The sequence below is a fragment of the Mytilus edulis genome, chromosome 6 (genome assembly GCF_963676685.1).
Source record: "Mytilus edulis chromosome 6, xbMytEdul2.2, whole genome shotgun sequence".
Classification (NCBI taxonomy): Eukaryota; Metazoa; Mollusca; class Bivalvia; order Mytilida; family Mytilidae; genus Mytilus; species Mytilus edulis.
In genome coordinates this window covers 10,948,739-10,975,980 of record NC_092349.1, presented here as the reverse complement: position 1 = coordinate 10,975,980, position 27,242 = coordinate 10,948,739, and the positions used below count along the sequence as shown (strand labels likewise).

The window sequence follows — 27,242 nt, the reverse complement described above, 5'->3', positions numbered from 1 at the left end:
ACAGGCTTCTGATAGATGACATAATATTTTTTCTCTCTTGCTTCTACTTGCAAAGAAAGCTAGTAAAACATTTTATTAATGTCAAAAGGTATTCCAAATAGGTTAAAATCCAAGAAATTTGCACAGCAGGTGCTTCAAAAACATTGCAAATGGCACACTTCCGGTTTTTGAAACTAATTACGGATCCGGACTTGGAAAAACCATGATAATTTTCCGGATTTCATTTACGATGTCAAAGAAAAAAAAGAATTCCGACCTACCGACCCAATTTTTCCAAATGATGTTACCGGAAACACATATCTTTTTTTTAGGCCTAACTATAAGTTTATTTTTGTTTTGTGTTTGTAATACCTATGACTTTATTGACTTGAAACAAACCTTTGCCCTCAATATATAGAATGATAAACAATACCTTTCAAATTTTATTATTGAAGTTGTTATTTACCTGCTTTTAGGACTTTTATGCCTTGGCTTGGTCAACAATACCATACAAGACTGGTAGTAAAGAAGGAAAAATTAATATATTGGCCGTGGCAGGTAAGTGTACTGAACATACATAAATACATATGAGAAGATGTGGTATACCGTATAAGTGCCAAGGAGACAAATATCCATCCAAGTCACAATTTGTAAAAGGAAACCATTATAGGTGTAATACCACCAAATCATGGTACGTAACATCTGGTTGTTTAAACTAAACCTTGTACACAGATAAAATAAGGGGAGAATTTTGATTGGTTAACTTCCAATGATTGTTATTTTCTTATATGCAATGAAATGTTATGTGAATTTTTTTCTATAGAACTGGACAGGATAAAACTTTACTCATGCCAAGTATTTATTTATTTGAAACAAGGATAAATTCTGCACATTTTTTTTAAAAGTGCAAATTTAACAAAGACTAATAGGGGAAAATCAATGGTGGTATTACAACTATAGGTCAAAGTACAGTCTTCAACAAGGAGCTTTGACTCCCACCATATACCATCTTTAAAGGGCCCCTAAAATGACATGTGTTAAACCATTCGAACCTGAAAATCAATGGTCTTATCTATATAAAAATGAGAAATTGACAGTCTTAAAAAACCTATTTTTAAGCACGAAAGCAGGAGAAGAAAATAAAGCATTCAAATTTAATGATTTGTTTTCCCAATAGTTAGCATCCATATATTCACAGAAAATTCATTAACATCGTCAAATAGGTTAAATTAAAATTTGTAAGCATTTTTAAGTACCAGAAACTGGGTTATTTAAGAACATGGAACCTACAGCAAGTCAATGTAAGATCTCTGCTGCGCTGTATGCCCTTTTAAAGGCACTAGATTCCAAATTCATGTTCACAGATTAAAAATAAATTTTCATATTTGGTTTATAAAATTGAGAAAGGAAATGGTGAATATGTCAAAGCGACAACCACCCGACCATAGAGCAAACAACAGCCGATGGCAACCAATGGGTCTTCAATGTAGCGAGAATTCCCGCACCCGTAGGTGTCCTTCAGCTGGCCCCTAAAATATGCATAATAGTACAGTGATAATGGACGTCATACTAAACTCCGAATTATACACAAGAAACTAAAATTTAAAATCATACAAGACTAACAAAGGCCAGAGGCTCCTGACTTGGGACAGGCGCAAAATTGCGGCGGGGTTAAACATGTTTATGAGATCTCAACCCTCCCCCTATACCTCTAGCCAATATAGAAAAGTAAAAGAATAACAATACGCACATTAAAATTCAGTTCAAGAGAAGTCCGAGTCTGATGTCAAAAGATGTAACAAAAGAAAATAAATAAAATGACAATAATACATAAATAACAACAGACTACTAGCAGTTAAATGACATGCCAGCTCCAGACCTCAATTAAACTGATTGAAAGATTATGTCTTCATCATATGAATATCAGGTACAATCCCTCCCGTTAGGGGTTTAGTATCATACTATCATAAAATATATGAGAAGAACATAACCCGTGTCATGCCAACAACTGTTTTTTTAGAAATAAATGTGTTTAGTTCCGATGCAAAGACCCTATCAGTGAATCAATGTTAAAGCCAAAATATGCAATCTTTAATGACCTGACAACAGTATCGTAACTATATCCCCTTTTAATAAGTCTATTTAAAGGTTTTGTTAGTTTCTGAGGAGAATACTGACATTTTTGTGCTTTATAAAGAATATTTCCATAAAATTTTGGATGTGAAATACCTGAACGTATAAGATGTCTGCATGTTGAGTTATATTTACGAATTATCTCCTTATACCGGTGATAAAATTTAGTAAATGTTTTGACCAGTTTGTGATATCGAAAACCCTGGTGTAATAATTTTTCAGTAATACATAAATTTCTCTCGCTAAAATCTAATACATTGTTACATACACGAGCGAATCGTACAAGTTGAGATATATAAACACCATAAGATGGTGACAAGGGAACGTCACCATCTAAAAATGGATAATTAACAATAGGAAATGAAAAATCATCTCTTTTATCATAAATTTTTGTATTAAGCTTCCCGTTTATGATATAGATATCAAGATCGAGGAAAGGGCAGTGGTCATTGTTATCATTAGCTTTATTTAAAGTAAGTTCTACAGGATAAATTTCTTTAGTATACATACTGAAGTCGTCATTATTTAGAGCCAATATATCATCCAAATATCTAAAAGTATTGTTAAATTTTTGTATCAAATGTTGTTTTGATGGGTCTTTGCTAATTTTAGTCATAAATTGTAACTCATAACAATACAAAAACAGGCAGTGTTCTCCCCAGAAATTTTGGATAGCATCACATTTTGCGTAAAAAAAATAACTGTATTTTTTTTAATGTCGTTTGTCGCGTCGCGTTGATACTCTATTTCCTTTAAATGTTTTAGTTTAGATTGTTCAATTCAGTTTATGTTTTCTTTATTCATTTATAGTAACAGAATTATTTTTTTCCTCTTGTGCCAAATAAAAATAAATATGTGGTTTCAGTTACCCAACAATAAGTCAAATGAATGAATGGTTCATTATAGATCAACCTGTTTATATACAAAACTAAAAATCTAGTACACAAAATTAACTATTATTATATTATATCAAGTAAAGATAAAGTAGCAAAAGTAGCAAAAAAAAATCAATTTAAAAACTTCTTTTTTTTCATGTTTATGAAATTCATTGTTTCATGGCACTCAATGAATTAGTCCCAGTTGTTTCTTATCTTTACATCAAAATGATATGTATTTTTAACAAAGTTATCTAACAAAAAGTCTGTTAATGCGAAGTTTTCTCTCTGGGTATATTTTTTCTGTCTACTGTCACTCTGTTGTCATTATCGTGAAAATGCGGATTTTTTTCATATCTGGTCCGGTTACGATCCGCAGTTTACACAAAAATGTGCAATGGCGGCCGTAGAAAAATTTACGAAAATGAGTCCGAGAATAAACATTGTTTGACAAAAGATTGTGCATGAATAAGACGCTTTTAATGCATTAAATGGATTAAACATAAACTTAAGCCAATTATGATAACTTTTTAAAGAAGTATTAAACTTAGTTTAGCTCTAAACGAAAATTCTCGCTCTCGTATTACCGGAAGAGAAAGAAAGTAATTTTTGGAGAGATGCACAAATAAACGACCTTTTAAAAAAAATAAAAAAATCGTTTCAATCTTTGAAATTTCGTAATACAAAACGTAGATTTCGAATTGTTTTGTGATTGCATTTTACCATGTCGAAATTGGTGATTGCAGCCACGTGGTTTTAGTCGTGTCACAATTGTCAGCTTGGGATATTCGCATCCAAACAGTTATCACCCTGAGGGCAATTAACACCTAGCTATTTAATCTCTTAATTGCCTTTAGTGTCCGACTTAAAGGGATTACAATTAAAGGTAATATAATTTTTATGATCATAATCGATAATAGATGAAAGTTTAAAATTGAGGACAAGTAAAATAGCATCTTCAAAATAATTATAGCGTAGCGGGAATAATTATAGCGTCGCGGGAATTATTATAGCATCACGGTGAAAAAATATAGCGTCGCGGTACCGCGACGCTAAAACGGCCTGGGGAGAACACTGAAACAGGTCCGCAATAAGTGGTGCACAGTTAGTCCCCATTGGAATTCCAATAACTTGACGATATACGGAATCTATATAGCATACTATAAAAAACTGTATATTCAAATTACAAAAAAAAAAAAAAAAATGCATGGACTAGTTAATATATATCAGCATTTTGTGCATATTTAAGACTAGATGTCATCTTATTATCTATTTAGATATACGAATAGCAAGAAGCAGTGTAACGAAACTGAAATTCTATTATATTTCATCGGAATGAAATTAGTAACAACCATTTAGGATACAGTTGAATATTTTTTAACTTTTTTCAGGAAATAATGGTTTTATAAAACTGATTCATCCTTCCCAGTTTGTGATGTATTCTACATTGGAAGGTCACCATGACTACATCAGCTGTTTGTTGTTTCACCCAGAGGAGCCTACACATCTGTTTAGTAAGTTTTTTAAGCCCCACCTAGGGTCATTATATTTTTTCTGTGTGTGTGTGTGTGTTTATTCGTTCATTCTTTTGTCTGTTAGAAAATGATTGTGCAAGAGGGAAATGCCACTTTGAGCACCACTGACTAAATTGTATGGTCAGCTTTTATTGTTGGGGGAAGCAGCAAAGAATGTTGACATGTTAACTTGAAAAAGATTATAATGTTTTGAAAGGATACTTATTAATTTGAAACCCTGACAAAATTTAGAAAACAAGATATGAGTACCAAATGGAAATCCATACCATTTGCCTTTAAAGTAAGAAAATATGAACATATGCTGGTTTCAGAGATGTTTAAGAAACAATTTTTTATGCCCCATTCACAGTCTTCTAGTACTGAACATAGAAAATTATAGTGCAGATGGGGCATCCGTGTACTGGGGACAAATTCTTCCTTGAAGATGTAATAGGTATAAAAGAAGTTAATGGAAACCTATTTTTAATCAAGAGTTAAAATGATAAAAACTGCACATGTGCACGAATCAATTCCAATAGAACCTGTTTGAAAAGTTCACAAAAATGGTGCATTCAATAAATATAATAACATTGAAAAGTGCAAACATGTCCAATAATTTTAAGTTTTATTGGGTTGATATATCGATCCATAAAACTATCTGCCTTTCAGAATGCCAATCATATGAATTTACAATATATGAGCTGCGTCGGATAGAAATCGACCTTATGCAAGTGAACGTGAATATGTACATGTAAAACAATCTGATTTATTTTGAGCATTCATTTACAAAATTCAATGAAATAAAAGATGAAGTTTTGTCCGTTTTGTAGCATTCGATTAACAATTCAACTTGCAAACAGTCACAGACATTCCATTGAATTTGTTTTCAAAACCTAAGTATATTGTAGGTTAACAGATACATTGATGTTGATTTGTATAAGGTCGATTTCTATCCGACGCAGCTCATATGTTATTAATCAACTTTAATATTTCAATATTTTTAGGTGGATCGAAAGACAGAAAAATTATATTATGGGATGTTGGTGTTCCAGATTTCACAGATTATACAACAAATTACAAGTAAGTTATATATATAAAAAAAGAACTGTGAAAGTGTGGTAATTAAATTGTCACTAATAAAATTTATCGCACTGCAGGTAAATTATCACGTTTTGATTAGTTTAAAGCCAACATGTGGGGTTAGTATATTTATAGGGGGTTCATGACATCACGTCTACTGTTAATGGTGAAATTATCTATTAATGTTCTTGTGTTTCATTGTTTTTTTTCTCAACAAAACGCAGCAGAAAGGCCAGTGTGAGATAAATTTTTTATACGGTTAACTACTAGCCCCCTACGGACCATAGAGGGTGAATAAAATCCATTGGCCTGGGATTTTACTAACGCTTTATGGATCCGTAGGGGGTCAGTAGTGAACCATATAACTTATAGTATATTGTGTCCTATTAATTAACATTTATTACACATTCAAAATGATTGGTTCACAGACACCAGATTATCTATTTTGGTGGTAGCAGTTGAATTTTAATGAAATAATCGTCTTAAAAGCCAAAAAAAATAGTTGAAAGTCGTATGATCTGACCAGTGTTTTCGTTAGAATTTTCTAATAGCACCTTGGAAATTAACATAGCACTTGTTTTCCAAAAATTTAGCACCATGGCGCCTTAAACATTCTATTAAAAAATCCAAGATAGCACCATGGTAGAAAATATTCCACCAAGGTACAATAGTGTTAAAGGCCTTAAGGAGAATACTGAGTCTCTCATGAACTTCTAAACAGATATAACTATTAGTAAAAGGCCTTTTAAGATAATATAACTTTTCAATACAATATCCTGTCTCCATATTGGGAGCACCTCCTACAATGTTACACACAATCTGTTTTGTGTTCACAGGAAGTTGATGGTTTTAAATACAGCCCACACAGATGCATTGAATTTGGTGTTTAGTACAAAGAGTCAGATGCTGATAGCTGGATGTGAAAAATCATGTTATGGATGGAGATTTAATAACAAGAAAAGTGTATCAAGGTATGGTTCATACACTTATAGGTTCAACTGCGATAAATTCAGAAATTTTTGCAGTTTTTATTGTTAGAAAATTGTGTCAAAATATTTTATGAAATAAAACTTTTCATTTTAAGTTTTGGTTGTATTCTTAGTATGCAGAATTTACCAAAATCACAAAAATTGATCTCATGTTTTGTCCATCATTAAAAATGGCAGAAAGACATGAAAGATATTCATTAAAAACTTTCTGAGCATACAATAACTTTCATAACTGATGTAACCTTTGGAAGGGTTAATTTTCAATGTTTACACCTTGCACCAATGCTTGAAGGGACTTAATTATGTACCATATATCAGTTATTTTGATGTGAATGAAAACCATGAAAGCTCATGTCATAATACATGTATATAGCTATAAACAAATACTGCAATCAACTTCATAACCCCTATAACCATGTTAACTGTATCTAAAAAAAAATCAATAAAATAACAGTTTCAATTTATGGTTTTAAAACCTTTCATGGTTGGAAATCTAACATTCATTGTCATATATATATATTGCAGGGATCCTAACTTTGAATTTCTGATACCCAGTACAATGTCCGATATTGAATCAGGGGATAGCGATGATGTGGAAGTAGTAGATGGCCTGACATTGTTACCTAATGATTACATTGGTAAGTACTAAACATTGTAAAGTAATTGATTGAAATTGGTGTTTTTAACAACATTTTCAGTACTGGCAAGGAAGACATTTTTAAATAATGGTGGTAGTTGAAGTGCCAAGCGTGAAATACACCTTTTTGTATGAAAACTGTCAAACCTGGAAAGTGCCCTAATTGAATTTATAACATCAGTTTTGTCAGGCTAGCGATACAAAAGTAGGACTTGACTATTGTGAAGAATGGAACCAGAATAATTAGAAATATTACCCCCTATCCAGAATGGGGCACTATTTTTCCATCATGTCCATCTGTCTTTTCATTCCAACGCATGAATCTCTGAGAAAGAGGCCAGTGAAACCAGGATTAAGCAAGATAGGAAATTGGTTTTGCCACAGGGCTTCTCAAACCTTTGTATTGTCTGGACTTGACCATTAAACGATATATTTGACCTTTTGAGTTAACATGAAATGTACGTATAATGTGATTTGACCATTTTAACATATTTAAAAAAAAAAAAATTTATGACATCTTTTTGACCAGAACTAATGTCTGTAACAGCCCTGTTTTTCCATCTGTTAATTTATTTTGTTTTTATCTATTACAGCAGCCAAATGCAATGGTTCAGGTCACATGGTAATCTGGAATCTCCATGACAACCTACCTGTCAAGGTTATTAAAGGAACAAAAACAGTAGAGGTCAAAGTATCAGCATTATTACAGTATACTAGAACATCTGTAGACTATATCAACCTCAGTTCGACCTCAGGTAATATAACAACAAGTGGTCATCAGAATATAGATATGATGCTGTTGTCTGTTCTATGGTCTGGTTGTTGTCTCTTTGACACATTCCCCGTTTCCATTCTCAATTTTATTCATTTATTTTTGTGGGTACCAATTTTCCACGATTAAGGAAAACTTGCATATTCGTGGATATTTGATTTGTCTGCAAACAAACTTACAGAAAATTCATCATTCTTTAATCATTTAATTTCATGGTTTAACTGTAACCACGAAATGGATGAAAATGACGAAAATTGGTATCCAGCGAATAATATCAAATCCACAGTAATATGCAATATCAGAATGATAAGGATTATGGATAAAACAGTTTACACAATACAACATAAAAAACTAAAGACTGAGCAACACAAACCCCATGAAAAACTTAAGTTTGATCTCAGGTGACCAGGAAGGTTAAATGACTTAATTAAATATGCAAGTCTTAAACAAATGTCAACTTAAAATCAACTGGAATCAAGAAATAAATTAGACAACTTCAAGAAAACAACTTAGAGTGTGCTTTCCTAACCAAATAATTTACAAGAAAAAAACTCACAAATTATGTTCCTAAGCCTGGCTAATTCATGTACCAAGGTAAACTGATAAATGTGCTTTACTAGTGATTTTACTACTAAGAATATTTTAATTTGATTTATATGAGGGATTTCTGGAAATGTATATTTTGTATATTATAGGTATGCTAACAGCTGGTGACGACAAGGGGTCATTGTTTATCTACCAGATGGGTGCTTTCACAAAAAAACACAAGTCCTCATCTGACCAAATTTTAGGCTACTCTACGGTAAGTTCTGATAGCAGATAACTGGTACATGGAAAAATGATCACACAAATTGATGAATAAGACTTTAATATGGTACCCTTTTGTTTGGTCTCGAGTCTAATTTTGCAATACATGTATCAGCAAAATCAGTAAATCAGGATCTGGTGGCATAACCTTTAGAAATTAATTGAATCATGTATTTTTAGTGTACAATTGTCCTAATTTGAATCTGATCTCACCTGATATGAATTTTATTGACCTGATAAATTCTGAATTAGGACATTTGCACAGTGTACAAAATTTATCCTGATATTGTTATTACACCACTTATTTATTGTTTTTTTCCAATGATAAATTCTGAATTAGGACAATTGCTCAATGTTTAACCAATTTATCTTGATTTGTTTATTACATACGTCAGTAATAAACATCAGTAATAAACAAAGGGAAGCAACTAAAAAGAATACTTTTTAATAAGTCAATGGATTAAGGGAGATAATTCAAATTGACTAAAATAAAAAAAAAACGCACTGAAATTTTAATATTAGAAAAATACAAGCCAATCAAATTGCAAACAAATACTCTAAATCAGGATAATACTACACATTTATAAAAAGAATGAGGAAAAAAACTTAAATGACAGTAATTCAAATATATACCTGAAAAGTGGAAGAAATCATTTTGATATGTTTGCATAAAAATTTGATTCTTTGAATAAATGATTCCAATCTTCAATGGTCATTGGTTTCAACACTATTTTAAAGAAACTAATTATCTTATTCTTTGAATTTATTTTTAAAGGAAAATTGATGTTTCATTTTCTTGGTAAAAATGGAAATTGAAAATTTTTTAAAATGAAAGTGACTCACTGTTATGAATAACAGATGGACTAAATATTTTTTTTGGCAGACAGAAAGAGTGAAGTTGTTGACAGAAAAACAATTATTTCAGCCACAGTTACCAAGTAGCATGAGCCTTGAGTCATATTTTTATAATTTGAATTCTTTGGTCAAGTCTATGGGTACAGTATAAAAATACCTGTTTCTTATAGAAAGTAAAAAGAAGCATTTATATCTAAAATAATTCCTTTCATTACAGAAACTACTCTGGCCAGACCTAGATATTAGTTCAAGCAAGGGAAAAATGGATGAACTACCAGATTGTAATGTAAGAAATGTTTTATGATATTCTATTATTTTTCAATATTGATGTAAAAAGTTAAATATTAAAAATATGGAACGCCAACTCAAATTGAAGAAGGAAAAGTCCATTACCTTAACCAAATAGCATGACAAGGCAAATGAATTGAAAACATATTCCAGTTGACTATTAACTCCTGACTTGTGTAAGAATGGTCCTGGTTGTTTCATTATAATGAGTGTTGGGAAAGTAGAGAGTTATATCTGTGGATATGGGTCTTGGGTCATTTATCATTGTATATACCATGTATACTGTGTTGTCATTTATTTTCAATGGTATCAATTTTAATTGATTGATGAAAATCTCCATCTTGTGGAAATTTTATTTCCTTTTTTCAACAATAAGTTTGCATATATTCCCATAGAAAAATTGTAATTCATTGAACATTAAATTCATGGTTCCCCATTTACACAAGTAATCCAAGGTAATTGATATAAAAAATTATAATGAAGCCACAGTCCATTTGGCATGTGCAAAATTTATTAAAGTATTTCTGATTGGTTTTAATTTTACAGTGTTTTTTTTCTCACAAGACTGTAAATTCCTTAATTTGTCAAACGTCTTGCTACATTTTTATTGTAAAAATTGTACCCATGAAATCGAATAAAATTGGTATCCAACGAAAAATAATGCATCCACAGTATAAGATTCTACGTATAATATTTATCATTTTATCTTTCAGGATATTGTGATTAACAGTTGTTGTTCGAGTGATGATCAGACATTAATAGCTTGTGGAACAGACAATAATCTTGTGTGTATATGGAGGAAGAATCCTGTATCATTTCTATAGTGTTACAATATGGCTACCATTTGAGGGGGAGACTTTGAATCAGGGAGATAACTCTTTAAATCATTCATGTGCTTCTTAAAAGTCAAGTTTTATCAATGTATTTTAATCTTTTAGCTAAAACAGACTGGAAATAATCTATATAACCTAGAAGCTTAGAATATATTAATGAAGATGGTTGACACAAACATACTGATGATTTGAAGAGTTATTTCCCTTAACCTAGGTATACCTCCTTAATATAGATGCATCTTATAAGCATCAGATCTTACAAAGGAAAATGTTGAAGCTGATTGAAAAAATATGAAAGATAATTCAAGGATTTAAGATTTACTCAAATTTTACGAATTGTTCTGTCAAAAATGTCTGTTATTTTTATTATGATGATAAAAAAGTCGAAAAACAATTTAACTGCCTGATTTTTAAAAGATGCTCATAAGTTACGCTTATGTTATATTTATGTTTTTATACATATTTGCAATAATTTTACTGAGATGAAATATTGTTTTAATTAATCATTCCTACTTGTGTTTTTTGCATATTTTTATTTAAACTATAAGTCTGTCTTTGTATTCGTTATTACTTCAGAAATTATTGAGGAAATTTAATGGAGCTTTTTATTTTAACTGTTATAAAACCAGTTAAATGTCTGTTGCAGTAGCTCACAGTTTAACTTGTATATTTTTGTTCTAGATATTTATAAAATATTGAAATTTATCGGGGAACTTTAATAATTTGTCATGTAATTTAAGCCATAAGGAAAATATGGAAATTGTAAATAGGAATGTGATAGTATGAATGTATTAACTGAAAGTGAAGATAGAATATTGTTAGTATATGAGTTAAGATAGAATATTGTTAGTATATGAGTTAAGATAGAATATTGTTAGTATATGAGTTAAGATAGAATATTGTTAGTATATGAGTTAAGATAGATTATTGTTAGTATATGAGTTAAGATAGAATATTGTTAGTATATGAGTAAAGATAGAATATTGTTAGTATATGAGTTAAGATAGAATAGATAGAATATTGTTAGTATATGAGTTTTATGTGAAGATAGAATATTGTTAGTATACAAGTTTTTAGAGGAGATATCATAGTTTTAGTATGTCATTTAGTTATAACATTTGTTAGTGATAAACTGTTATTGAGAAAAGTGTTTTTTGTTATACAATAAATATTTTTACTACATTATAGTTTTAACTTATTTATATTTATCTATGAAAAAAAAAAATATTTTAAGAGTTATGCCCCTTTCATGTTGTAAACAACAGGAAATTGATAGTTTCTCGATGTTAACTTTTTAGCTCACCTGGCCCGAAGGGCCAAGTGAGCTTTTCCCATCACTTGGCGTCCGTCGTCGTTAACTTTTACAAAAATCTTCTCCTCTGAAACTACTGGGCCAAATTAAACCAAACTTGGCCACAATCATCATTGGGGTATCTAGTTTTAAAAATGTGTGGCGTGACCCGGCCAACCATCCAAGATGGCCGCCATGGCTAAAAAATAGAACATAGGGGTAAAATGCAGTTTTTGGCTTATAACTCAAAAACCAAAGCATTTAGAGCAAATCTGACAGCGGTAAAATTGTTTATCAGACCAAGATCTATCTGCCCTCAAATTTTCAGATGAATCGGACAACCTGTTATTGGGTTGCTGCCCCTGAACTGGTAATTTTGGGGAATTTTTGCTGTTTTTGGCTATTATCTTGAATATTATTATAGATAGAGATAAACTGTAAACAGCAATAATGTTCAGCAAAGTAAGATTTACAAATAAGTCAACATGACCAAAATGGTCAGTTGACCCGTTTCGGAGTTATTGACCTTTATAGTCAATTTTTAACCATTTTTCGTAAATCTTAGTAATATTTTACAGATATCTTCTCCTCTGAAACTACTGGGCCAAATCAATCCAAACTTGGCCACAATCATCTTTGGGATATCTGGTTTAAAAAATGTGTGGCTTGACCCGGCCAACCAACCAAGATGGTCGCTATGGCTAAAAATAGAACATAGGGGTAAAATGCAGTTTTTGGCTCATAACTCAAAAACCAAAGCATTTAGAGCAAATCTGACAGCGGTAAAAGTGTTTATCAGGTCAAGATCTATCTGTCCTGAAATTTTCAGATGAATCGGACAACCGGTTGTTGGGTTGCTGCCCCTGAATTGGTAATTTTAAGGAAATTTTGCTGTTTTTGGTTATTATCTTGAATATTATTATAGATAAAGATAAACTGTAAACAGCAATAATGTTCAGCAAAGTAAGATTTACAAATAAGTCAGCATGACCAAAATGGTCAGTTGACCCCTGAAGGAGTTATTGCCCTTTATAGTCAATTTTTAACCATTTTTTCGTAAATCTTAGTAATCTTTTACAAAAATCTTCTTCTCTGAAACTACTGGGCCAAATTAAACTAAACTTGGCCACAAGCATCATTGGGGTAACTTGTTTAAAAAATGTGTGGCGTGACCTGGCCAATCAACCAAAATGGCTGCCAAGGCTAATAATAGAACATAGAGGTAAAATGCAGTTTTTGGCTTATAACTCAAAAACCGTAGCAGTAAGAGAAAATCTGACAGGGTTTAATTGTTTATCAGGTGAAGATCTATCTGCCCTGATGTTTTCACATGGATCGGACAACCCATTGTTAGGTTACTGTCCTGAATTGGTAATTTTAAGGAAATTTTGCCGTTTTTTGTTATTATCTTGAATATTATTATAGATAGAGATAAACTGTATACAACATTAACGTTCAGCAAAATAAGATCTACAAATAAGTTTACATGACCAAAATAGACAATTGACCCCTTAAGGAGTTATTGCCCTTTATAGTTAATTTTTAACATTTTTCATAAATTTTTGTAAATTTTTAGAAAATATTTTCCACTGTAATTACTGGGCCAAGTTCATTATAGATAGAGATAATTGTAGCAACAAGAATGTTCAGTAAAGTAAGATCTACAAACACATCACTATCACCAAAACACAATTATGTCATGAATTTATCCGTGTCCATTGTTTAATATGCACAAGACCAAGGTGAGCGACACAGGCTCTTTAGAGCCTCTAGTTTGCTTATTACTCTGAAACCAAATCATTTAGAGGAAATCTGACAAGGAGTTAAATTGTTAATCAAGTCAATATATATCTGCCCTGAAATATTCAAATGAATTGGACAACTGGTTGTTGGGTTGCTGCCCTCCAATTGGTAATTTTTTAAGAAATTTTGCTGTTTTTGGTTATTATCTTGAATACTATTATAGATAGCGATAACCTGTAAACAGCGATAATGTTCATCAAAGTAAGATCTACAAATAAGTCAACATGACCTAAATGGTCAATTGACCCCTTAAGGAGTTATTGCCCTTTATAGTCAATTTTTAACAATTTTCATTAATTTGGTAAATTTATGTAAATTTTTACCAAATATTTTTCTCTGTTACTAATGGGCAAAGTTCATTATGGGTATAATTGTAAGAAGCAAGAACGTTCAGTAAAGTAAGAACTTCAAACACATCGACATCAACAAAATACAATTTTGTCATGAATCCATTTGTGTCCTTTGATTAATTTGCACATAGACCAAGGTGAGCAACACAGGCTCTTTAGAGCCTCTAGTTTTATGTAGATAGAAAAAAGCCATGACATTTGTTTAAAAACAATTAAACATTGTATGGATATACAAATCACAGTTTCTTGGTAAAGATTGCACGAAAGGCAATCAAAACAACGGTACAGACTTGATATCTACCTAAGGTTAATCACTACCTTTGATTATTCAAACAAAATAGTGCAGTGAAGCAATTGTTATTTAGACCCAGGCAATGTTGTGCATGTTATACTTTGATATTTAAGTTACTGTATGATGTGTATTTCTTGTTGAGAAAACATTTGTTTATTATAAATTACATAAGTTATGCATAGAAATAGGTTAAGATAAGGCCGTACCTTGACCTATAATGGTTTATTTTTATAAATCGTTACTTGGATGGAGAGTTGTCTCATTGGCACTCATACCACATCTTCCTATATCTATTTAAACTATCATGAAAAAAGGAAGAAACCTCCAAACTCAATTTTTTTATTTGACCAACAAATACAATACACTGTTTAATTCCAAATTCACAAAATCGCAAATAAAAGTTAATTTTCACTTCACCCTTCAGTGCACTTTGATTATACAACCGAGTTGTACTATTGATTGAAATCTCTGCTATATATAAAGAGTTTCTAGATCTGAACTTTAACTGATGATAAGCTAAAATATTGTTAAAAATACCAATAGTCATATAGATGAATAGAAAAGAAAGTATATGGGGTGTCCTTGCAAGACAGAATCAGTACATGCACAGCAATAAAACAGAAAATGTGTCCATAGGACATGGATGATGCCCTTGTTTATGTATAACATTTTAAAGGGACATAACTCAAGAATATTAAAAATGACACCACCCAAATTCAAACTTGGTCCGAGTTTTATGATAATACACATTGTGTATAAGTTTCATAACATTATGCTTGGGCAAACTTAAGTTAAAAGAAAGGGAGCAAAAAAATCAGCAATTTTCCCATTTGTAAAAGGGCATCACTTTAGAACAATAAAAGCAAAGCCACCCAAATTCGAACTTAGTTTGTGTGTTGTGGAAATAAGCATTGTGTATAAGTTTCATTACATTTGTTTGAGGCAAACTAAAGTAAGATAATGGAAACTAATTCAGTAACACTTTAAGCCCCTTCTGATGAAGTAAAAAAAAAACAAACGCATAGAGCAAAGGAACAGTGTTTTTATTCCTGTTCTACATCTCAAAGTTGCAGTGAAGCCTTTAACATGGTACTATAACTCTCATCCATAACAAGTTTAAGACAACCCCAAGCACCTTTTTGAGTGGAATTTTCAAACTTACAACGACACAACTGGTCGAATAAAAGGGAACCACATGTGATGTGTCAATGGTAATTAGGGTGCAGTGATATCATCACTTCCACAGAAATTATTTGGCCATGGAAGTTCAGTCATTGTTGTTGACTTTGAATGATAAAGTTGTTTTGCGATGTTAACCCACTATGTTTTGTTACACATTTACAAGTGAAAAATAAGGTTCTGAGACTTCAAAGAAACAGTTTTCACTGCTTTAACTTTGTTTTATTTTAAGAAAAGAAGATATTTAGTTTGTACTTATTCCAAGATTTCATGTACAATAGCATATTAGAAAATAGATTCATATTTTCTGTTAGTTTTAAAAGCCAAAACTTATTAACAGAATTGACACATTAATATAGCTTTACGAAATTACAGTTAGAGTTAGAACCGATGTTCCAAAGAATATCATAATATATACTTTAGATACTAAATATACTCCATATAAAAGAGGTAAGATCATAGTTAAACAACAGAAATACAGAATTCCGGGAAAAATTCAAAACAGGAAGTCTGTAGTCAAAAGCAAATTAAAACGAAGGAAAAAAACCTACCACAACAACTTGGGACAGGCATCTTCTAATGTAGAAAATTTATGTATTGAACCTGGTTTCATAGCTAGCTAAACCTCTCACTGATGTGTATGACAGTCGCATAACATTCATGTAGTATATATTTTTAGTTTATAGCAATACATGTTTAAAAGTTTGGTTACATACATGTACATAACATATCTAAAGTTTGGTTACATACATGTACATAACATATCTAAAGTTTGGTTACATACATGTACATAACATATCTAAAGTTTGGTTACATACATGTACATAACATATCTAAAGTTTGGTTACATTCATGTACATAACATATCTAAAGTTTGGTTACATACATGTACATAACATATCTAAAGTTTGGTTACATACATGTACATAACATATCTAAAGTTTGGTTACATACATGTACATAACATATCTAAAGTTCATTTCAGGCGTGGATCCAATGGAGACGATCAATGCATTTGAATGGGGACATTTAATTGGACCCCCCCTTTGTCCTGGGTTAGGAACCCCCCCCCCCCCCCCTTTTTAAAATGGCTGGATCCGCCCCTGCATTTTGTGTGATATTTATAAGATCTAATACATATAAAGATGAATTTGACATTGTTGTGTTACAGGAAGATAGACTGGTCATGTTACAGTCTGTAGTATTGTTATATATAACAGGAGTAAATTCTGTGTACAGCATTCCTGCAAAAGAAAAGATGCATTTATATTTTGCCTAAACATGTAAATACAATGCACTGTGTTTAAATTTTTCGATCACAATGTCATAAAAAAATTCCCAAGCCTTGAATATTAATCTTTAAGGACACACTCCAATGTTTCAACAGTCGGAACGACTGAGTGATATAATTCAGTTTGTTCCATTTGGGTTATTTTAATTTCAACTTTTCAATGTAAAATAGACACACACGACAAGTTGGAAGTAACAATGGATTTCAAACAAAATTAGGTTATACATGATCCTTCAAAGTTGTCTAATGTTAACAACAAAATGTCGAGCTAATCATGGTTTGATGGTGTAATTGAAACCGAAGACATTTTCTATTTTAATGTTAAAATAAATAAAATTTAAGGATAAAAATTCCCCAGAAACCCCAATGTTCCTCCGCTTTTAAAACGTTTTTGTGTGTGTGCACTTCGACAGATAGCAATTCCCAACCTTACATGTACCTCTCTGATAGACTGTTGCTGCTAACAAGACAACTACTTTTCCATGGGTTCGCTACTAAGCCATTGGTTCGTTATCATACATTTTGAGTAATCGTTTTAATAGTGTCACAGGAAATCAATCATATACGACTACAACTCTACAAATACGACTTTCAACCGGATGTTTTTTCGGCATGATGGGTTACACATGCTCTAATGATCAGACGTTTATCCATCAGAGAAAGAGATTTTTCCGCCGGAGAACGAGTTGATCCATGTTACAGTATCTTCTTATTTATTTATCGTTTCGGAAATCCTAATCCTACTAGCTGTACCTTCCCCGTAAGAAAGAATGTTGATAATTTTAATGTACCTGCAATACAGGCAGTCATAAAGCAAGCAACGTTTCCACATACAAATGCTCTGAACACTCCTCTGGCGTAATCTTTTCTCCTGCTAGGCTCAGCGGCAGTTAACGCACCTAATGTTACACCAATAGATGCTATACTTCCAAATCCACATAGAATGTAGGTTGCTATTACTGCTGATCGATCCTGAGTAATGTTTAAAAAAAAAAGGTCTTACATTTACAGATAAAAAAAATATAAAATGACGAAATTCAATTGTTACTCAAACAATGAAACTATATGCTGAAAGGAAGCTGAAAGTAGCATAGCAGTGTCATAATACTTTCAATTAAGTCAAGATTATCATTTAATAACTGCTGACTGTTACATCGTACAGTTGCACATATTTCATGCATGTTTAGGATGAGAACAGCATGCGTCATATTAGTGCTTAGACCGCAGATCATTTTAAATCGGGGTATAATTTGTTATAGCAGTGCTGAGAACGAACATTAAGTAAATAGTGTTAATGTTATATCAATATTTATAAAATAGACTAAATACGTCAGTAATAAACATAAACAATAATTATTGACTTGGGTGGGGAGATGTCTGATTGGCACACCATACCACATCTTCTTATTTATTACAAGGTATTTTTTATCTTTTGATTTTATGCAATTTCCCTAGATAATGGACACAGGCACTTGTTTTTAGAAATGTCCTATATACCTCAATATAACAGAGTGTTATATTAATTTATGAAGGAAACATTTTTTTCTGACACAAGTGCCTATGATAAATGACGAAATGAATTTCATTGTTTAATTTAAGAAACATATCCCACCTCGAGCTTATCCTCTTTAACCAATCTGCCAAGATCCATGTAAGCCAGAAAGTCGTGGAGTACAATTTTCTTTCCTATCAGAGTAGCTACAGTCCTACAATCATTCCATGGTATACCCATGATTATAGCTAGTGGCATGAAAATGTATGAACATAACCACTGAAATAAATACAAAAAAATACTTGATTAACTCCCCTAAAATTAACTCGACTCTATAACACACATAACGTCTATCGATATGAAAAATAAAACTTGAATAATAAATAACTAATAAGAAAAACAAACAAACTATTAAAACGATGCTACCATGATACAACACTGATAATTAAAGATCTCAAATATAGCAAAAGTCTGCATTGATTACCCCTCTCCGTCTTCATTATATGAAACATTTGGAAACAACAACAATTGAAAAATGTTGTCATAGTTCTTTTTATTTGTTGTGTTGTTGTGTTACAATCTCCTAAACGTTAATACCGAATCTTATTTTATTGACGAAAATGATTGACTAATTGAGTTACTATATTAACCCCCCCTTTTTTTTAAAAGTTAAATGGTTGCTCCCTTATGCTTGTTTTACGTCCAGTGGTAGTATATCATGCATATTCAGTGATTATGTATGGCAAAATATTTGACAACTTATTCTTATTTTGTAAAACAAGAACAATATATGTACCTCAAAATTTATTTCGGGATGACCAACTCTTTCACCATAAAATGAAATAGCGGCGTCTAGAAATGACAAAATAGCAAGAAATGCTATCAGATTTACAACAACGTAAGCAACCAGCTTGACAGTAGCTGTCGCTCCTACAGATGCCGCCTCCAAAATGTTGGTTTCTTGTCTGAAACGAATAGTATCGAGTGGTGTTACAAATCACCTTGGGCATATATATACTGTACATAAAGTTTCATAATCGTTATGTATAAAAAATTAAAAAAAGAAGATGTGGTATGATTGCCAATGAGACAACTGTCCACAAGAGACCAAAATGAAACAAACAAAGCCCATACCGTATAGTCAGCTGTGCATATTTAATTGAATGTGAAAAGTATTTTACTTCAGCGTCTTTTAAGATAAAGTACATCTATCAATCTGCGTCAGTATGGACCTGTTCATTGGCTATACCCTACAGTCTGCGTCAGTATGGACCTGTTCATTGGCTATACCCTACAATCTGCGTCAGTATGGACCTGTTCATTGGCTATACCCTACAGTCTGCGTCAGTATGGACCTGTTCATTGGCTATACCCTACAGTCTGCGTCAGTATGGACCTGTTCATTGGCTATACCCTACAGTCTGCGTCAGTATGGACCTGTTCATTGGCTATACCCTACAGTCTGCGTCAGTATGGACCTGTTCATTGGCTATACCCTACAATCTGCGTCAGTATGGACCTGTTCATTGGCTATACCCTACAGTCTGCGTCAGTATGGACCTGTTCATTGGCTATACCCTACAGTCTGCGTCAGTATGGACCTGTTCATTGGTTATACCCTACAGTCTGCGTCAGTATGGACCTGTTCATTGGATATACCCTACAGTCTGCGTCAGTATGGACCTGTTCATTGGCTATACCCTACAGTCTGCGTCAGTATGGACCTGTTCATTGGCTATACCCTACAGTCTGCGTCAGTATGGACCTGTTCATTGGCTATACCCTACAGTCTGCGTCAGTATGGACCTGTTCATTGGCTATACCCTACAGTCTGCGTCAGTATGGACCTGTTCATTGGCTATACCCTACAGTCTGCGTCAGTATGGACCTGTTCATTGGCTATACCCTACAGTCTGCGTCAGTATGGACCTGTTCATTGGCTATACCCTACAGTCTGCGTCAGTATGGACCTGTTCATTGGCTATACCCTACAGTCTGCGTCAGTATGGACCTGTTCATTGGCTATACCCTACAATCTGCGTCAGTATGGACCTGTTCATTGGCTATACCCTACAGTCTGCGTCAGTATGGACCTGTTCATTGGCTATACCCTACAGTCTGCGTCAGTATGGACCTGTTCATTGGCTATACCCTACAGTCTGCGTCAGTATGGACCTGTTCATTGGCTATACCCTACAGTCTGCGTCAGTATGGACCTGTTCATTGGCTATACCCTACAGTCTGCGTCAGTATGGACCTGTTCATTGGCTATACCCTACAATCTGCGTCAGTATGGACCTGTTCATTGGCTATACCCTACAATCTGCGTCAGTATTGACCTGTTCATTGGCTATACCCTACAGGTTTTTTGCATGATTTCATGTTTTATTTTTTAACAGTACGATGTCTCTTGTTGAGAAGGAATTGCAAACTCTCCTGGAACACACATGTTCATTTCTGGTATATTGTTTTATGTGCAATTTAGTTTTTGGTGTGATGCTTTGTTGAATGCAGATTTTTTTTTTATCGTTTCTTTTAGTTATTAAATTGTCCGCGTCTTTCTTTGTTAATAGGTTTGATGTTTATAGGTTTGACTGCCTCAGTGATTTTGGTAAGTATTGGAATTAGAAAAAAAAATACTTTGCTATATAGTAAGCTCCGTTCTAACTCTGTATGAGTATGAGGCAATTGCTAAATTTAAAGTAATTGGATTGATAGCATGTCAATATTATTTAAATTTTAAGAAAAAACTCAAATTTTTGGGGTAAAGATTGCATGGATGCATTCAAAATCATATTGAACAAGCATGATGATAGTAAGATCCACCAGTCTAATAGTCTTAACCCTTCAGTGTCCACACGTAATTTTATATTTAATTATTATATGTCCCTTTTTTTTACTATATCATAATCATGAAATAAAATACCCAACATCTAATTGTACATTGCTCAAATCTATTTCTTCAACATCACTGTCCTCAGGCCATCCTAATTTAGCCACTGCTAATGCAGCCGGAGCGGACATAAAAGAAGCTGCCACTAAATGCTGTGCTGGTACCGGTAAAGGATGATAATTTTAAGATCTTTTAAAAGGTACCTTTTTTCAATAGATCATGCAGATTTGACCGTACGATGAGCTTTTTTATTGACCTATTACACTGTACTAGCCTTGTTAATGTGTACGATTTTAACTCGCCTCCGTGATCGAAACATGTTGTCAAAACGTTGAAATTTTCCAACTGCTAGTTCATATAGGGTTACAGTGCTCAGAACATACCAATTCTACTCCGGGTCGACTAGGCTTTGCTTTAAACCATAAAATGCAGCGAATACCAATTTTAAAGTGAATTTCTTGAGCCAAATCTGTTTGCGGGATTTAACAGCTATACAAGGCACAGACTTATAGTTGTTTTTTTGCAATTCCATTATTATATAACTTAAATTGCAAAGATAGCAAGAACTACTAGTTCAGACTTTGTGACTTATTATCAATAGAAAAATTGAAAAATAACCGTAACACAGTATCACTTGTATCTCCTAGTAGTGTGTAAACAGCTAGGGATTATTGCGGCAACATAGGTTTAATATAAACCATCATTTTATTTATATAGATGTTATATATACCCCGAATTCAATATAAGCTGCAATATATGTACACGCTATTGTTGCAAAGCCTCCTGTCATAACAGAATTCAGTCCTGACCTTGAAACGTCTTTCAAAAATGGTTTCAAAGCTATACTAGATTCAGCCTGCAAAAAAACAAAGCGGGTAAACGAGAAAAAGTTCAATAACAAATCCACATTGTACATCAATTTTATCCATAATATATAGAGCTATTATTCCCCAGCACACATTAAAATGTTTAAATCTTTACAGTCGTTATACAGGCATTCTAAATTGACAAATTAGATGGAATTTTGGTCAGAAGGCTTTATAACCAATAAATCCGAACACAGGATAAAGCAAATATAGAATTAAAAAAGGAGGGAAGAAAAAAACTGCACGTGATGGCCAATGTGTTTTAAATATTATTTCTGACCCTTCCTGCCGCTGTGGTGTTAATCGTGAAGATTCCTATCATTTCTTTTTTAAATGTATATTATATTCAGACATACGAAATAAAATGTATGAAAGTCTGCGCTGGCTTCCAAATGATTGTAAAATTAACATAGAACTACTTACCTCGGGTAGTTGTCTTCTTTCTCTAGAGCAAAACCAAACCATTTTCAAAAATGTCTTTGAGTTTATTAAAAGTTCGGAAAGATTTCAAATTGTCTAGGTAGCAAACCATGATCGCACACACATCATCATCTAAGTAAAATTTCTTTTCCCCTTTTTTGTCCTTTTTATTTTTTCGTTTTTTTTTTGTTTTTTTGTTTTTATTTTTTTATTTTTTTTTTTTTTTTTTTTTATTATTATTTGTTTTTTGTTTTTTTTTTTGTGTTTCTGTTTTCTAAATAATGATTTATATATTTTTATTTTTGATTTTTTTTCTGTATTATTATTGTTTTCTTTTTCTTCAATTTTCCGTCTTTTGATCAATATTTATATATATATTTACTAAATAGATATACCATTCTATACATGCATGCTCATACATATATTTTTGTATTATATTGCTATAAATGTTAAATGGAGAAGACTTCATAAGTCTGTTTGACTTGTGTCTTATTCAATTTGTACTTTAACAAATAAAATATGTTTAAACTAAAAAAAAAATGTGTTTTAAATTCATACCCATATCCTCCATATATATAACTCAACCGAGGATAACGAAATCCAAGGTCTATATTTCAAAAAGATTGAAGGTTGGTATGCCATTTATGTGTAAACGTACCTGTCCAAGAAATATTTGAGCCGCTACAGCAAACGATTCCACTGATAACGTTTTCATGACAAATCTAATGACACGGGCTATAACTCTAATAATCACCTGCATGGCCCCGAGATAATATAAAACGTTTGTGATTGCATTGAAAAATACAACTACAGGTAGAACCTAAAAGAGGAAAAGACATCTAGTTTAGAAATTTTACACGTTGAGGATTTTCCTGGTTACCCGTCTTCACTTATGGTATATGCAAAGCACTTAAATTTTAACGGAGTCAGAGATGTACAATACCACTGAGTTAATAAAGCACAATACAACATGCACATGACGCTTTTGGTAATATAACCCGCCACATTCTTTATTTGCCTGTCCAAGGACCAAACAATTCAGTGGTTGTCGTTTGTTGCTTAATATCATGTTTGTTTTTCGTGTCATTATGTTGAACATAAATCAGGCCATTAGTTTTTTGGTTTGAATTGCACGTTTTGCATTTTGTCATTTTGACGCCTTTCAAAGCTGACTATGCCTGATGGGTTTTTCTCATTGGTAAAGGCCGTACGATAAACATTAAAAGTTTGTTTATTTCTGTGTCATTTGGTCTCTTGTGGATATTTGTCTCATTGGCAGTCATACCACATCTTCTATTTTTTTTTAATTTGTACTTGCATACCTACCTTGAACACTATTGGATGTTCTTTAATGCCTTCTTCTCCAAAAACAATTTTAGATGCGTTATCCGTATAAGAAAGGAAGGCAGAAATCTGACCGGCAATAAATTGAAAAAATCCATACCCTATTGGCCAACGTAGAATAATCAATCCAAACAGAAACTGAAGAAGAATTCCCCAAATAACTGGCGTCCATTTAATCTGTAAAGTAATCTCATATTGAATTTTGCTTTGTAGCTTCAATATGAAATACAGTCAAATACACTTAATGGTGTATGGAGAGGTTATTACAATTTTTCGTAAGAGCACGTTGTAGTGTGTTTTTTAAAAACATTGCAGCATTTGTGTGTACATGCATAAACAATTATGGTAAAGATTGCAGATTTATTGAATACAAATACATTTGATTTATTTGTGTCGTTTTTGAAGTATGCCGGAAGTTAATTTGATGCTCCGAATGAACAAGTTGTCGAGTTTAATTCGGTAAATCAATGATATAAAAAAAATAAGATGATGCTGTATGATAGCTAATGATTAGTTTGCAATAATTACTTAATTATTTGGTGATTTTTTTTATGCAATCTTTTTTTTTCATTCACTACAATCTAATTTGAATTTCACTTCCTGTTTTCATATACTGTAATTAATTTTATTACTCATGTTCTTTCGGGAACAAAGTTTTGGAATCATAATGAAAATGCCATTTAGGAACATCAAAACCATAATTGGCTACGTAGAGAAAAGATTAAACATATAAGACTCAACTGCAGGTATCTTATTTCCTTTTAAGAGACCGCTGACATAAAATTGGATTCGTCTATTCTAATGTAAATGTTAAAAATGTCACAAGAACTCTAATAGTTTTAATCTCTGTTTAAATATTCTATACACAGCTACTTTTGCATATAGGTACCATTTCAGTACCAAAAATCTGTAGTACATGTGTTTCAGAGTAACAGACAATTGGTCATATTATATTATATATTTTTATTATTACAAATTGCCTACTTCATTTGGTTTAATATTTTATGTCAATCAATTAAATCAAAATCAATCATATTATGTACTTCGTTTAACCTATTTTTAATTTACTTTACATTATGTCTGAAAATTATATTGTGATTATTCTGCTCATTTTGGGCGCCGTGATTGGCAAATAAAATATTTGTTTGTTGTTTGTATTGGAAATCTACTATTAATATTCAGTACTATTTTGTTACTTTAAAATTATTGTAATTATTAGGTACCTTTATTTTACAGTACTTTATTTGTACTTGAAATTTAAGTACTACAGATTTTTGGTTACATCGTTACATTTTCAGCATTTTGAAAGTTTTTCTATTTCAAATGTCTTATAGTTATGATGTTCAAACATGGAATACTGTGATCATTGTTGGTATTATTTCTGTACCAATATTTTAAGTACAAATCAAGTACTGTAAAATACAGGTATCTACAAGTACCTAAATATAACAATAATTTTAAAGTAAAGAAAAAGTACTTAATATTAAAAGTAAATTTCCAGTACTACAGATTTCAAGTACAGAAATAGTACCTATGCAAAAGTAGCTGTGTACGACGTTGAGACATTGCTTTTACTGTCAGCTATGTATTTTTACATGGAAATAAAGACGTCATATAAAAAAGTCTATATTCAAAACTGACGGTTCTAACATAGTTACCTTAGATGGAGAACGTGACGTCAATAATGTTAGAAACAATAAAAGTATCAACCCACCAAAAGGTATTAGTTTTCTGGTGACGTGGACCCACTCATGTATCAAAAACACCAGTAGTACCAATACTACAGTTACTGTAAATATTCTGAAATGAAAGAATGTAAGTATCGCAACAGAAAATGTATAGTTAACTTATTTACATAAAAAATAACCTCATTTAAAGAAACATACTTACTTGGTGATTTCTCTATTGACACCCGTTGTGCTGATTAATGCAAGTAATCTTCTTGTTTTGAAATTTAATAAAATTATTGCACTTGAGTCGAAGAGTCATCTTGCATTTCAGTGGTTGATATTGCCGTCTAAACTATAGTATGCTTGCTTAACGTCCAGTGGCAAATACTTCAAACCTGAGCAATTCTATTGTAGGATACGGATTTTTTGATTGCTGATTGTTTATTGTCCAGTGGCAAATATGTCGAGTATATTTTAAAACTTTTAGTGCTATCACCGAAAGGGTCAAACCAAAAACTTCAAAATTAATTTAGTATTTATTGTTTCTGCGAGCTTTGCATGCGTCATTCTGAAGTTAGAGCAAAGACTGGTCGGCTCGGATTTTAAATGATTTACGCGGGAAGGGTGATTTGTCTTCCTACAATTTTAACTAGCAACTTTTGTTAACTAACACCTTAAAATATGACTCAGCGCGCCGACTTCGTACAAAATAGGGTTAAAATTCATACAGCAGTAAGATGTTCTCTTCCTGAATATACATTTAATTTGCCGCTTAACGTTAAACAGACATCCGTGTTTAGCACCAGAAGAGGCAAGTTGTTTTGATGGTGACGCTAAATATGAAATGAAAGCCGTTTATATCTTTAATACTGTCATGTTATGATTTATACTTACATCCTTAAATAAGGAATTTTCGTATTAACTGTCCTGTTGGCTTTGACGATTTTCTTCCCTGCTATAATGAAAAGTTTTCTTGATCTTTCCGCATGTGCTGCTATCCATAAACTAACAATACATGTGTCAAACAGCAACAAGAAAGCATTGCCACTATCATACCATATTGCATACACCATATATGCTATATACAATAGCATAGAGACTATTTTTCCAATCCAAGAAAATGTTTTTCTTCTTTTTTTGTCCCACCATCGTGTTCGAAGGAAAGATGGTCGACCGAACAATGTATTTTTCAATATACATGTAGTTTTAAATATACTCGACATATTTGCCACTGGACAATAAACAATTGCAACATATATCAATCCGTTCCCTACCATAGAATTGCTCAGAGTTGAAGTATTTACCAATGGACGTAAAGCAGGAAACAATTAAATCAATTACATTCAATAGGACTGTTCAGAATTGAAATATATACAACTGGACGTCATGCAAGCAGTAATCAATCAATCTTTCCACAGCAATACGATTGCAGAGTTGACATATATACTGCTAAATGTTAAGTAATCAACTATCAATCAATCAATCGTTCTCCTATCGTAGAATTACTCTAAATTGAAATATTTATGACAAAGGACCGTTAAACAAGTAGTAATCAATTAATCTTTCCACTGTGATAGGATTGCTGGTTT

At 32.2% G+C, this 27,242-nt stretch overlaps 2 protein-coding genes across 2 annotated transcripts in view; one reads left to right on the top strand and one right to left on the bottom strand.

The window, feature by feature from the left end:
• The window catches only part of LOC139527126 (leucine-rich repeat and WD repeat-containing protein 1-like), a 28,570-nt gene extending 17,448 nt beyond the window's left edge, over nucleotides 1-11,122 (top strand). The window contains exons 10-18 of the mRNA XM_071322398.1: nucleotides 456-537; nucleotides 4,379-4,501; nucleotides 5,506-5,581; nucleotides 6,418-6,552; nucleotides 7,096-7,208; nucleotides 7,801-7,962; nucleotides 8,675-8,781; nucleotides 9,859-9,927; nucleotides 10,643-11,122. Of these exons, the coding sequence (XP_071178499.1) occupies nucleotides 456-537; nucleotides 4,379-4,501; nucleotides 5,506-5,581; nucleotides 6,418-6,552; nucleotides 7,096-7,208; nucleotides 7,801-7,962; nucleotides 8,675-8,781; nucleotides 9,859-9,927; nucleotides 10,643-10,753 (978 nt within the window). The 3' untranslated portion in view covers nucleotides 10,754-11,122. The remainder of the gene's footprint in view (nucleotides 1-455; nucleotides 538-4,378; nucleotides 4,502-5,505; nucleotides 5,582-6,417; nucleotides 6,553-7,095; nucleotides 7,209-7,800; nucleotides 7,963-8,674; nucleotides 8,782-9,858; nucleotides 9,928-10,642) is intronic.
• On the bottom strand, nucleotides 10,756-26,830 carry LOC139526195 (solute carrier family 28 member 3-like). Its single transcript, XM_071321322.1, has 11 exons — nucleotides 26,548-26,830; nucleotides 25,642-25,783; nucleotides 23,966-24,160; nucleotides 23,298-23,459; nucleotides 22,080-22,209; nucleotides 21,387-21,513; nucleotides 19,257-19,425; nucleotides 18,581-18,739; nucleotides 17,760-17,940; nucleotides 16,785-16,921; nucleotides 10,756-10,827 (listed from the first exon to the last, which is right to left on the bottom strand). Exons 1-11 carry the CDS (start codon nucleotides 26,745-26,747, stop codon nucleotides 10,756-10,758), a joined length of 1,674 nt encoding a protein of 557 aa, XP_071177423.1. The 5' UTR covers nucleotides 26,748-26,830.
• Between the last annotated feature and the right edge of the window lie 412 nt (nucleotides 26,831-27,242).

Excerpts from the sequence above, each read along its gene's own strand:
- LOC139526195 (XM_071321322.1), bottom strand. The coding sequence starts at position 26,747 with ATGCTATTGTATATAGCATATATGGTGTATGCAATATGGTATGATAGT. Across the intron at positions 19,426-21,386 it reads AATGTACAATTAGATGTTGG|ACAAGAAACCAACATTTTGG; the intron begins GTATTTTATTTC and ends TATTCGTTTCAG. Across the intron at positions 17,941-18,580 it reads TTAAAGAGGATAAGCTCGAG|GATCGATCAGCAGTAATAGC; the intron begins GTGGGATATGTT and ends AACATTACTCAG.